Source organism: Drosophila serrata, unplaced genomic scaffold (assembly GCF_035046125.1).
Source record: "Drosophila serrata isolate PLE 108 unplaced genomic scaffold, ASM3504612v1 contig_69, whole genome shotgun sequence".
In the NCBI taxonomy this organism is placed as follows: domain Eukaryota; kingdom Metazoa; phylum Arthropoda; class Insecta; order Diptera; family Drosophilidae; genus Drosophila; species Drosophila serrata.
Genome location: NW_028256967.1, coordinates 265,237 through 278,887, shown reverse-complemented (window position 1 = coordinate 278,887; position 13,651 = coordinate 265,237). Strand labels below are relative to the sequence as shown.

At 41.1% G+C, this 13,651-nt stretch overlaps 2 protein-coding genes across 7 annotated transcripts in view; both read right to left on the bottom strand.

Annotated features, from left to right (window-relative positions):
* l(2)41Ab (lethal (2) 41Ab) overlaps window positions 1-13,651 on the bottom strand; it is a 300,238-nt gene that overhangs the window by 25,604 nt on the left and 260,983 nt on the right. The gene's annotated exons all lie outside the window — the stretch shown is intronic.
* Window positions 5,273-9,944, bottom strand: LOC110182848 (uncharacterized). 2 transcript variants are annotated; one of them, XM_020950983.2, is made up of 2 exons: window positions 9,418-9,944; window positions 5,273-5,585 (listed from the first exon to the last, which is right to left on the bottom strand). In XM_020950983.2, the coding sequence occupies exons 1-2, from the start codon at window positions 9,940-9,942 to the stop codon at window positions 5,541-5,543; spliced, it is 570 nt and encodes a 189-aa protein (XP_020806642.2). In that variant the 5' UTR covers window positions 9,943-9,944; the 3' UTR covers window positions 5,273-5,540. The 2 variants fall into 2 exon arrangements, with proteins under 2 accessions (XP_020806642.2, XP_020806641.2); XM_020950982.2 differs by lacking the exon at window positions 5,273-5,585 and adding an exon at window positions 6,335-6,910.

The window sequence follows — 13,651 nt, the reverse complement described above, 5'->3', positions numbered from 1 at the left end:
CAACATACGATACATTCGCGGAAATGCGTCGATATGTACACTCAAGATTTGGAAATAGGCTGACAGTTGCTTGGCTCTGAGGCGCGTTGTGGCTATCATATTTCTGTTGCCCAAATGAGTTTAACGGCCGGGCATTTTGAATATACGCAAATACTCTGTAGCACAATGTTGACATTGGTGCAGCGGGTACTAGCTAGAAGATACATACGTATATGCATATTACAAACCAACTCTAAGGGATCATTGAAATAGAACTCCTTCAACAAACTATGCGATTTTACATAATTCTCATATGTTATATAGAATACAACCAGAAAACCATTGACTCATACTAAGGCCCGCTAACATCAAGCATCCCATTAATATTCCAATAAACCAAATACTGCAAATAATTTCACCATTTTACTAATAATAATAATAAATAATAATAATACAAATAATAATAATAATAATAATAATAGTAATAATAATAAAATTATTATAATAATATTTTTTTTTTTTTTTTTTTGGGTTGAGGAGGGGGAATGCCTAACGCATCTTCCCTATTGTCGTCGCAAAAAAAGGTATGTGGGGCTCGCACCCACTAAACCCCCCCCCCCTCGCATTTGGCCGTGTTCCCACCTCGGAACAGCTTCGCATTACTTCAAGGTGGCGCCAATTCAGCGCAATGCGCTCTCATCTTCTTTCTGCGTCCAGATTACCCAGTTAATTCGTCCAGATCTTGCTTCTTAGATCTGAGAATGTTCTGCACGAATCCTGCGATGTGTTTCCACGTGTCTTCGCTGTCTATCATCTTCGTGACAATATTTTCAGGGTTTATTGCCCCAACAGCTTGTTCCAGGCAGTTCCGCGCAGGTCCGAATTTCTTACAGTGGAAAATGGTGTGTTCAGCACTGTCTATCTCCGCATCTCTATATACGCATCTGGCGTTGGTTCTTTTCCCTATAGAGTGCAGAAAGGCGGAAAAGTAGCCATGGCCTGTCAGCATCTGCGTGACGTAGTAATCCACATCTCTGTGTTTCCTTCCGTACCAAGCTACCAGGTTTGGTAACAGTCTAGCTGTCCATCTTCCCCTTGCTTCGGCTGCCCATCTTTCCTGCCATTGTAGGAGAATTACTTCTTTGGTCCGCTCAATAAAGCCTCTTGTCGTCTCTCCTTCCTGTCTCCTCTCATATATTTGTTTTCGCGCTTTGGCCAATAGGTCGATTGGTATGGCGCCTGCAATTACTAGTACAGCAGGGCCGGATACCGTTCGATATGCACTCGCGATTCGTAGAGCCATGGTTCTTTGTACCTCCAGTAGAGGTTTTGACCTGCAGGTTGTCTCAAGGGTGCCTGCCCAGACCTCACACCCGTACAGCATGATTGCGTGATTTATCTCCATTAAGAGTTTCCGCCTTGATTGGAAGGGGCCGCCCACCTTTGCCATGAGTCTGCTAAGCGCCTTTGTAGTCTCGGTCGCCCGCTTCTTCGTCTCTTGTATGTGCAATGAATGCCAATTTTGAGTCCAGTCTAACTCCTAGGTACTTTATAACCTTCTGCGTCCTTATTAAAGTCTCTCCAACTCTCATGTCTATTTCTAGAGGGATCCTTTTTCTGCTGACTAAAAGTAGCTCTGTTTTTTCGTCCGCCAGTTTCAGGTCGTGTGAGTTCAGCCAGCTTTTTACGCGTGTCATTACTTGCGTCAACATGCGTTGTGCGTACTCGGTATTTCGAGCTGTAATGACTGCGACTATGTCGTCCGCGTACCCCACAATAGTCGTGCCCTCAGGGATGTCTAGGTGAAAAATTTCATCGTAGCTGATGTTCCGAAGCTCCGGTCCAAGTATTGATCCTTGTGGCGCTCCTGAAGTTATCTCTATACATTTCTCTCCTGCTTTTGTTTGGTACAGTAGTCGTCGGTTCTCAAGATAGCTCTGTATTATCCGCATCAGGTATCCTGAGATTTGGAATCGTCTTTTCAAGGCATCAATTATGTTGTCCCATTTAACGCTGTTGAATGCGTTTTTAACATCCAGTGTTGCTAGGAGAACTACCGGCCTCGAGAAGTGGTTGCCTTGTTGGCTGCTGAGCGCTTTGTTGACGACTTCTTGGATTGCTCCAATGGTCGACCTGCCTGGCCTAAAGCCATACTGCATCGGTGAAAGACCCCCACCTCTTTCGATCGCTGCTGATAGGCGTGGCTTAATCATTTTCTCTAGTAGCTTTCAGGTAGTGTCAAGCATACATAGTGGTCGATAAACTGATGGGGTTGGGGGATCTCCTTTGCCCTTACTTATGAGAACTAATCGTTGCCTCTTTCAGATGTCGGGGAATTTCCGGCTGGTAATGCAATCGTTATACATATCCAGCAGGATTTGGGGTCTGCTCTCCGCGATCACTTTGAGGACCTCTGCTGGGATGTTGTCGGGCCCTGGAGCCTTCTTCCCTTTTAAGGTTTTTGCCGCTTTCAGTAGCTCGTCCACTGTGAAGAGTTCGATCTGTTCTGCTATTGGTGGAGAAGTTCTCGCCTTACTGTTTGTATGAGTGGGGAATAATGTTTTGACTATATGGTCCATTTGTTCTTCCTCCAGTTCTGGTTTTGTGCTTCTTGTTCTCAGCTTCTTCATCACGATTTTATACCCTAGCCCCCATGGGTCAGAGTTAACGTCGTTGCAGAGGCGTTGCCATTTTTCCGTTTTGCTCTTCCGGGTGGCAGCATTTAAGTCCTTCTTGGATTTCTTAAATTCGTCATTAAGTTCTCTGAGAATCCCCCTTCCTCTAGCCCTCGTGAGGCGGCGTCTGTTTTTAATACACGCTTCTCTAAGAGCTTTTATCTCTTCTGTCCACCAATACGCTTCTTGTCCTTGTCTTCGAGGATTGCCCTTTTTTGGCATTGCAGCGTTGCAGGCCTGTTTTATGATTGCCAGGTTGTTGCTAACTGCGTTACCGCCGCTCTGTCGGTTCTGCCTTGCGTCAATTTCTTGTATCAGCCTTGCCTTGTCTAGTCGGTTAACGTTCTATCCTTTTCTCGTTGGTCTCACTGTAGTCACTTCGTTTTCTGCTATGTTAAACGTTATATAGTTATGGTCACTTCCGTTGTAGGTGTCGAGGATTTTCCAATCGGCGATCTTGTGCGCGCAGTTTTCTGTCACTAGGGTTATGTCGGGGACTGTGCCCTCGTTCCCCACTCGATGGAATGTTGGTATTGCTCCTACATTTGCTGATAGCATTCCGATACTTGCTGCCATATTTAGGACTCTACGGCCTCGAGAGTCAGTTGATGCCATGCCCCATTCTTGAGCCCTTGAGTTAAAGTCTCCTGCTATTATTAGGTTTCCTCCTATTTGCCTGGCGTTGTCTTCAATACATTCAAGTTTCGTCTGGAAAGTCTGAATGTCGTCACTTGGGGTCAAATAGCAGCTGAATATTGTCCAGTTTCTTATTTGTGTTAGGACATGGCATCTTCCTATTTTGTCGCCCCTGTGTGAAAGAGTGGTAAGGTCGGGGATCCAGATCGCCGCCGTCTTTGTGTCGTCTTCTAGCCAGACGCCTTCGTCCCGTTTCTTATATTGTTCGCTTATGATAACAACGTCAATTTTGTTTTCCAGCACAATTTGGTGCAGCAGGTCATTTGCCGTTCTGCTTCTATGCATATTTGCTTGCAGAACCTTCATGGCTTTCCTTTCCTGGCCACACTGGGGCAATGCGCCGTCCCAGGGAGGTGTCCGACGTCGCTCCTGTTCTCTGATGTACAGATACAGCATCTCGGAGCTTTAGTGCAGGTCTTCATTTTATGACCACTTTCACCACATCTAATGCAGAGGTCTCTCCTATCCGGTCCTTTGCAATCCTTTTGCAAATGTCCCAACCCGAAACATTTGAAGCATCTCTTTATATCGAGACAACGCTTAACGCGGCATCGGGTCCATCCTATTTTTATTCGTTTTTCCGTCAGTATCTTCAGAGCGTCTTCCGTTGGTAACGTAACAAACGCTCTCCTTTGTTCTGAGCTGTTTACTCCTGTCAAGTGGTAATATAGTAATAATAGTAATAATAGTAATAATAGTAATAATAGTAATAATAGTAATAATAGTAATAATAGTAATAATAGTAATAATAGTAATAATAGTAATAATAGTAATAATAGTAATAATAGTAATAATAGTAATAATAGTAATAATAGTAATAATAGTAATAATAGTAATAATAGTAATAATAGTAATAATAGTAATAATAGTAATAATAGTAATAATAGTAATAATAGTAATAATAGTAATAATAGTAATAATAGTAATAATAGTAATAATAGTAATAATAGTAATAATAGTAATAATAGTAATAATAGTAATAATAGTAATAATAGTAATAATAGTAATAATAGTAATAATAGTAATAATAGTAATAATAGTTATAATAGTAATAATAGTAATAATATAATTATTATACGGGGTATTTAGAAAATATGCAAATTTATATTGAACTATTTTGTGCCGGAAACAAACATAAAAGTATGGCTTAAAAGCCCTATTTATAAAAACATTAATATTGCAGAAAATATTGGCTTCAAAGTAAGAGGCGTTTTGTATGATCAAGGAGATAACAAAAGAAAATGTACCTCGATACTTGAAGTCACGAAAGAGAATTCTTACCTTAGCTTCAATAATAAAAAATATTGTTAGATTTATGACATTCCCCAATCTTTTCAAATCTATAAGAAATAACTTACTAAAAGCTAAGTTTGAAACCCCTGACGGAATAGTCGATTTTTATGTTATACTAGAGGTACACGAATTAGAGCAGGGATCAGTAACAAGAATGACTAAATTAACAAGAAGTCACTTTGTTTTGAGGAGGGCATTAATTTATGCCACCTATTAAGCGAATTGATTTAGCGAGGGGTTTGTTTTGTGTTGGCGTAAAATTAGTTATGTTTTAATTTGTGTGTGCTTGTGTGTGGTTTTATACAAAGTTTTTGTGTGTTTTTAGTTTCAACGTAAGTGAGCGAATGAAACGAGAGAATAGATAAGCCAAACAGAAGAGCTGCGGCGGAAGAGCTTTCATGCCGGCTTATGAGGTGGAAAGCTTCTGCCGCAGCTGATCGCTTGTTTACAAATAATGATTTAAAACATGCTAATATTAAATCTGCTGCTTCTGCTCCCGACATGCTCCCCCCGCTGGATGCGGCACGCTGCCAGATGAGGTGGTTTCCAGGGGTAGAACAGCTATTTTGCCAACAGCCCTTTTTATTAGGCCGGTGGCTGTCCGAATGACAGCGACACGGGCCACACCGTCAGCTCCATGGATGATGCTCTCCACTCTGCCAAAGCGCCATTGAAGCGGAGGGATGTTGTCCTCCTTGCGCACCACAATGCTATGCGGTAGGATGTTGGGCCTTGATGCACGCCATTTCCCACGTTCTTGTAAAAGCGAGAGGTAGCTGGTACTCCACTTCCGCCAGATGATTTGCTGAATTTGGCAAACTCGTTACCAGCGGCTCAGCCGATCGATGCTGAGGTGCGTGATGTCGGGCTCCTCGATTGTGGCGAAAGAAGACCCAATCAAAAAGTGACCAGGTGTAAGGACATCCAAATCGTTAGGGTTTTCTGAAATTGGACAGAGCGGTCGAGAGTTAAGCATCGCTGAAATTTCATAAACTAAAGTGCGAAGCTCATTGAATGAGAGAATAGTGTTGCCAACGACCCGATGAAAATGATATTTTGCAGATTTGACGGCAGCCTCCCATAGGCCGCCGAAATGAGGCGAACGAGGGGGAATAAATTGCCATTTGATCCCGATGGAAACGAAGGCCTGCTGAAGATCGCTGTTTTGAGGGTCGGCGAGAAACAGTTGCCTCAGTTCCAGCAGCTCGTTTTTGGCTCCAACGAAGTTTGTAGCGTTATCGGACCATATTGTGCCAGGCTTGCCCCTTAGGCTTATGAAGCGCTTGAGGGCAGCGATGAATGAAGCCGCAGACAAATCCTCCACCAGCTCCAAATGGCAGGCTTTAGTGGCGAAGCAAACAAATATTGCGATATAGCATTTGACGGGTGGCCGGTTTCTGACTTCAGACTTGGAGTAGAAAGGACCACAGAAATCGATTCCCACTGTGACAAATGGTCGACTTGGCTGCACGCGGTTGGATGGCAAGGGGGCCATAATGTGCTCAGCTAATTTGGGCTTTAATCGAAAGCAGCGAATGCATTTGTTGATAGTGGCGGCGACTATTTTTCGACCACCAATTGGCCAAAACCTTTGCCGTAAAGACGCCAATAAGCTCTGCGGACCTGAGTGAAGAAATTTCAAATGATAGTGAGCTATGATTGCTGACGTGACTGGATAATCCTTGGGAAGCAAAATTGGGTGTTTTGCATCATAATCCAATAATGAATTCTGCAGCCGACCGCCAACTCGAATAAGTCCCGATTCATCGCAGATTGGATGCAGCGAGTACAGCTTGCTTTTTGAGGAAATCTGCCTTTCGGATTGCAGGGCCTTATACTCCTCAGCAAAGTTGATGAGCTGGATTCCCTTGATGAGCAGATGCGTGCCTCCCTTGATGTCGTCTACTGTAAGAGGTCCTCGCCGTCGTGGCTCATCCTTGGCTTTTAGCATTAGGAACCGATGTATGTAGCCAAAGACTCGCTGCAGCTTTCCAAAACAATTTTGAAACTTGCAGCCATACGAAATATCCTGGCTTTGCGTCAGCACCAGCGCGAGGCGGCGGCGTTCAGGCACATCTACTAGAGTAGGCGTATGAGGCGGCCAGCAAGCTTCGTCTGTCCGCAGGAATGGTGGGCCCTCACGCCACAGCGTCGAATCCAAAAGTTCGAGCGGAGTACATCCTCTGGATAATATGACAGCCGGGTTGTAGTGGGTCGATATATGATGCCAAGCCATATCCTTGGTCCTTTCTTGAATCTGCGCGATTCTGTTGGAGACGAAAATGTTAAAGTCTGATGGGGCCTGGCGAATCCAAGAGAGCACAATTGTTGAGTCAGACCAACAATGATATGTGCAAGGCTGAGAAATGGCATTAGCGATGCTGTGGATGAGTTCGGATAGCAATAGAGCTGCGCATAATTCAAGCTTGGGTATGGTTAGTGTTTTAAGCGGCGAGACTCTAGACTTGGAGCAAAGCAAATGTGATGAGTAGGTGCCCCCTGTTTCGGAGCGCACATAAATACAGGCACCATATGCCGCCAAGCTTGCATCACAAAATCCATGAATTTCCAAAGATGAGTCAGATTGCATAATGAAGCGAGGAAATTTTAAATGGCTGACAGCCGAGATTTGCGCGGAGTGTTCCAACCATAAGGAATGCAAAGATTGTGGCAAAGTCTCATCCCAGTCGAGCTTATCTTTCCACAGGATTTGCAAGAATATTTTGAGCCTGGTTATAATGGGCGCTATAAGACCTAGGGGATCGTAGAATTTGGCTACGGCTGATAAAATAGAGCTCTTGGTAGCTGGCTTGTCTGCTACATTTCCAGAGAATCCAAAAAGCAAATTATCGGAACTTGTATCCCAGTATAGGCCAAGTGTTATGGCGACGTCAGTCCTATCATCGAATTTGAGCATTTTCTCGCGATCAGCCTCAAGTTCTCCTTCAAGCGCTGCCGGCTCATTGGAGCACCATTTACGAATTGGAAATAGGCCTTTTGCAAGTAACGATTTAACCTGCTGTCGGATATAAGCGATCTCTTCGATCGAGTCGCCTCCAGAAATAAGGTCGTCAACATAAAAGTCCCTACGCACGATCTTGGCTGCCACAGGAAAATCCTTCTCTTCATCATAGGAGAGCTGCTGCATAGCACGAATTGCTAGGAATGCAGCAGGCTTAGTGCCATAAGTGACGGTGTCTAGGGTGTATATTTTAATTTCTTCGTTTGGACTATCACGCCAGAGGATACATTGGAGCAGATTATCAGGTTCGGTGACACGCACACAGCGATACATTTTGCAGATGTCGCCGCATAGTGCCACTTTAAAGAATCTGAACCGAACCAAAGTGCTGAAGATTTTAGGCTGAATGGAGGGACCAGCAAAGAGCAACTCGTTTAAAGAGTATCCAGACGAAGACTTGGCAGAACCATCGAAGACTACCCTGAGTTTGGTTCGAGCTTCCAATTTGTGAACGCAGTGGTGGGGCAAATAATATTGCGGCAAAGCTGACTGCTTGCAAGAGAGCGACATATGGCCTAAATCGATATACTCCTTTATAAAGGAAATATATTGAGCCTTGAGATTAGGATTTCTAGCCAATTCGGATTCCAATGATTTGAATCGCTGCGAAGCACGATGGTATGAATCTCCTAGCATATCTAGACTAGTCTTTGCGGGCAATCGAACTGAATATTGGCCTGACTCAAGCCGAGAATAAGATTGAGCAAATAAATTCTCGCACAAGGCATCCTCATCAGTTGGAGCAGATGACGATCCACAATAGCTGTCAATTTCCCAAAACCGTTTGACAAGGTCCGGCAACGATTCAGGTTCCAATTGTACATCGTGCTCAACTGACAATGCGGGAAGAGAAGAGTGTTTATGGGCCGGCGAAGATATGCCACCGGATACTACCCAACCCAATCTAGTTTTTTGCAAGGAGGGAAGGTGATCGGCTAGCCGTATCTGCCCAACGCAAAGCAGGTCGAAGAAGATTCCAGCTCCTATAAGAATGTCAATCCTTTGACTTTTATGAAAGAGCGGATCGGCGAGGAATAAATTGCTGGGGATGTTCCATTCTGAAGAGTTTAGGTCGAAATGCGGCTGATAATTTGTGATGGTGCTAGTCATTATTGCAGCGAATGATGTTCGGTAACCTTTGTTGCGAGATTGTACAATAATATCTACCGCCTTATCAGCCATGAGTGAAGACTCTCCTATACCTGAGATGCATGTATTTGAGCGACGAGTTGACAGTTGCAATTGATGAGCGAGTCGAGAAGTAATGAAATTAATTTGCGATGCAGAGTCGAGCAAGGCTCTGCAGGGCACCATTATGCCAGAACGATTTCGGACATATATGATGGCAGTGGCAAGAAGCACATAATCAGATTGATGATCTACCGAGGCTTTAGGTGGGGGTGAATTTGGCGAAGCAGAAATGAGCGAGGCACTATTTTGAGGAGCAGAAGTGGATGTGGGCTGCGAGGGTGATGAAGCAGGATTTGACTCCAAATGTAGCAATGTATGATGCTTAGAGCGACAATGCCTGCAGTTCCCAGCTTTGCACTGCTGCAGGCTGTGGCCTTTACGCAGGCAATTTAGGCAAAGATGTAGCCTTTTTGCTTCTTTGTAGCGTAATGTGGGAATCAAGGCAATAAATTGTGGACATTTCGAAATAAAGTAATCCTTAGAATCACACAAAATACATAATGAGGTGTAGGATGATGCGGTGCAAGCGTTTGGGACATTTTTATTTATAGTTTTTCCCACCTGGTTGCTAGGTGTGTGGGTTACCATAGCATTTTCAATGTTTTCCATCATCCGACATCTCTTCTCCAAAAAGGCAGCCATATCCGTCCATTTTAGCAGCTTATTGGTAGGCAACCCCTTTTCCCACTTCTCCTGGGTATGCTGATCCAGTTTGGAGGACACCAGGGATATGAGCATTCCATCCGCAATCTCCTGGGTGGTTGCCATTGTGTTAAGGGCTCGCAGATGAGAGTTGATGCCGTCGCTCAATTGCCGCAAACTCCTTGCCGACCCTTTCACCACACTAGAAAGCCTGAAAATAGATCGTATGTGCCCCTGAAAATGCAAAAGTTTGTTATCAAACCTAGCAGTCAATAGGTCGACTGCCTTCTCATAATTGGCCTCTGTTGGCTCCAGCGAGCGAATTGTGTCTAACGCGGGGCCATCCAAACAGGAGCGTAGATGCTGGAATTTTTCCAAATTGGTCAGGTCCTCGTTGTTGCCGATGACTGTAGTGTACATAGCGTAGAAATCTGGCCAGTCCATATAAGCGCCTCTAAATCGTGGCAGCTTAAACTCAGGCAGCCTAGTGGCCCGGACACCAGCCCTGGAGGTTGAAGCCTGCTCGATGTTGAAATTTGGGAGTGCAGTCGAATTTATCACTGACACTCGGCGGAGTTTTGCTAGTTCGCGAGATATTTTGGATTTCACCGCACAATAAATGTTTAGAAATTTTGCACGCACATCACTAGCCAGCTCTAGTAGATTGAGCCTTTCGACAGCTGTTTGAGACTTATCAAAATTATTCAAATTATTCAGTATTCAAATGTTACCTTGGGTTTGCGACCGATGCAGCTGTACCAAACGCAGAGAATAGAGAACGAAAGAATAGCGGAGCCAAGCTTGGCGTTCACTGACCGCAATCTAACGGTTCTATCGGACCACCAAAACCAACAGCACAAACACAATTTGCACGAAAAGTATATAAAAGGGCTGCAACTATATGCTAGTGCACAAATATATAAAGAGATGCTATGTACTCGAATGTACCGATAAAGTTCAATAGCGATGCAACGATATGCAATTGTATTGTGTGAGCATACGAACTATATATAAGCACTTTTCACCTTTTATTTTACCGAAAACGATTTTTTACGCGATCACGTCGGGGTCACCAAATGTTTTGAGGAGGGCATTAATTTATGCCACCTATTAAGCGAATTGATTTAGCGAGGGGTTTGTTTTGTGTTGGCGTAAAATTAGTTATGTTTTAATTTGTGTGTGCTTGTGTGTGGTTTGGTTACAAAGTTTTTGTGTGTTTTTAGTTTCAACGTAAGTGAGCGAATGAAACGAGAGAATAGATAAGCCAAACAGAAGAGCGGAAGAGCTTTCATGCCGGCTTATGAGGTGGAAAGCTTCTGCCGCAGCTGATCGCTTGTTTACAAATAATGATTTAAAACATGCTAATATTAAATCTGCTGCTTCTGCTCCCGACAGTAATAATAGTTATAATAGTAATAATAGTAATAATAGTAATAATAGTAATAATAGTAATAATAGTAATAATAGTAATAATAGTAATAATAGTAATAATAGTAATAATAGTAATAATAGTAATAATAGTAATAATAGTAATAATAGTAATAATAGTAATAATAGTAATAATAGTAATAATAGTAATAATAGTAATAATAGTAATAATAGTAATAATAGTAATAAAAGTAATAATAGTAATAATAGTAATAATAGTAATAATAGTAATAATAGTAATAATAGTAATAATAGTAATAATAGTAAAAATCGAGCTTTCTTTTATTCGCTGCTACTGCCGTCACTGCTGTCGTTGCTGCTGTCGTATCTGCTCCCGTTGCTGCTGGTCGTCGCTACTGCTGTCGCTATCACAGATTATTATACAGTTTTGTGTACAATTTTATGAGAATTGGACGACTATATCATATAGCTCCCATAGGAACGATCGAGAAGTTTAAGAGGAATGAGAATGGCGGTGGCTGTTGTCGGAAGACTGACAATTGCGGTGGCGATAACATTTTTAGTTTTCAACAGAATTTAATAAAATTTGAGATATAGCCATTTCATATTATTCTAAAATTTTGTGAAAATTGGACGACTATATCATATAGCTCCTATAGGAACGATCGAGAAATTAATTCAATTAAAAAGTATAACATTTTCAGTTTTCAACAGATTTTTCATCAAATTTGATACATAGCCATTTTATAAGAAATACAAGAAATTAATAAAATTTAAGATTATAACTTTTTCAGTTTTCACCAAATTTTCATCAAATATGAGATATAGCTATTTTATTTTATTCTACAATTTCGTGTAAAGTTATAAAAAAACCGGACAACTATATCACATAGCTGTCATAGGAACGATCAAAAAATGAATACAATTAAAAATTATAACTTGTTCAGTTTTCAGCAGATTTTCATTAAATTTGATATATAGCCATTTTTTATCAGTATTAAGTTTTGTGTCAAATTTTATGAAAATCAAACGACTATATCTCATAAGTGCCATACAAACGATCGTTAGATGTGGAGCAAAAATGCAAATCTGTGAATGTAAAACTGAAAATATAATATGTATAGGTGAATGAAATGAGAGCAGGTATTACTTCATTGTTTTTATACCCTTGCAGGGTATTATAATTTCAGTCGGAAGTTTGCAACGCAGTGAAGGAGGCACCTCCGACTATATAAAGTATATATATTCTTGATCAGGATCAACAGCCGAGTCGATCTAACCATGTCCGTCTGTCCGTCTGTCCGTCTGTCCGTCTGTCCATTTCTACGCAAACTAGTCTCTCAGTTTTGAAGCTATCTGAATGAAACTTTGCAGTTAGTCTTCTATATACTCTCACTCGTATATATGTCGGAACGGGCCGGATCGGACGACTATATCATATAGCTGTCATAGGAATGATCGGAAAAGTTTTACAAAAAAAATTATAAAATTTTTAGTTTTCAACAGAATTTGATCAAATTTAAGATATAGCCATTTGATATTATTCTACAATTTCGTGTAAAATTTTATGAAAATCGGACGACTATATCATATAGCTCCCATAGGAACGATCGAGAAATTAATTCAATTAAAAAGTATAACATTTTCAGTTTTCAACAGATTTTCATCAAATTTGAGATATAGCCGTTTCATATTATTCTACAATTTTGTGTAAAATTTTATGAAAATCGGACTTATATATCATATAGCTACCATAGGAACGATCGAGAAATTTTAGAGGAATGAGAATGTCGGTGGCTGTTGTCGGAAGACTGACAATCGCGGTGGCGATAACATTTTTAGTTTTCAACAGAATTTAATCAAATTTGAAATATAGCCATTTCATATTATTCTAAAATTTTGTGTAAAATTTTATGAAAATTGGACGACTATATCATATGGCTCCCATAGGAACGATCGAGAAATTAATACAAATAAATTTATAACTTTTTTAGTTTTCAGCTGATTTTCATCAAATTTGAGGTATAGCCATTTTATATAAGTCTTAAATTTTGTGGCAAATTTCATAAAAATCGGACGACTATATCATATAGGTGCCATACAAACGATCGTTTGATGTAGAGGAAAAATGCAAATCTGTGAATGTAAAACTGCAAATATAATATGTATAGGTGAATGAAATGAAAGCAGGTATTACTTCATTGTTTTTTAACACAAATATATATAATTTATATTGTATGGATTCCTATTCATAGAAGTTCTATCTGCAAGGGTATATAAACTTCGGCGTGCCGAAGTTAGCTTCCTTTCTTGTTTAACATTAATATATATATTTTATATTGTATGGATTCCTAGTCATCGAAGTTTTATCTGCAAGGGTATATAAACTTCGGTGTGCCGAGCTTTGCTTTCTTTCTTGTTTTTTTTTTTCGTTTATTACATATAAATTGTTAATTGTTCAAAAAATTCAAAATATTATATAACCAACTGGGGATTGAACCTACGTCTTAATGTTTATCAGTCCGGCCCTTTACACATCGCGCTAGATAGACAACTAAAATTGAGTCGGCGATATATACACATGTGCATATCGCGTGTGAAAGGGACAAAAACTGGCAACCCCTTTAGGACATTTATTTTTTTGCTCGTCTTTGCCGTCGCGAGCCGATCGTGGCGTGTGGCTCAAGGGCTAGAACATCCGCCTTCGAAACAGGCTAACAAGAGTTCAAATCCCCCTCGAGGCAAAATTTTTCTTACTTTATTT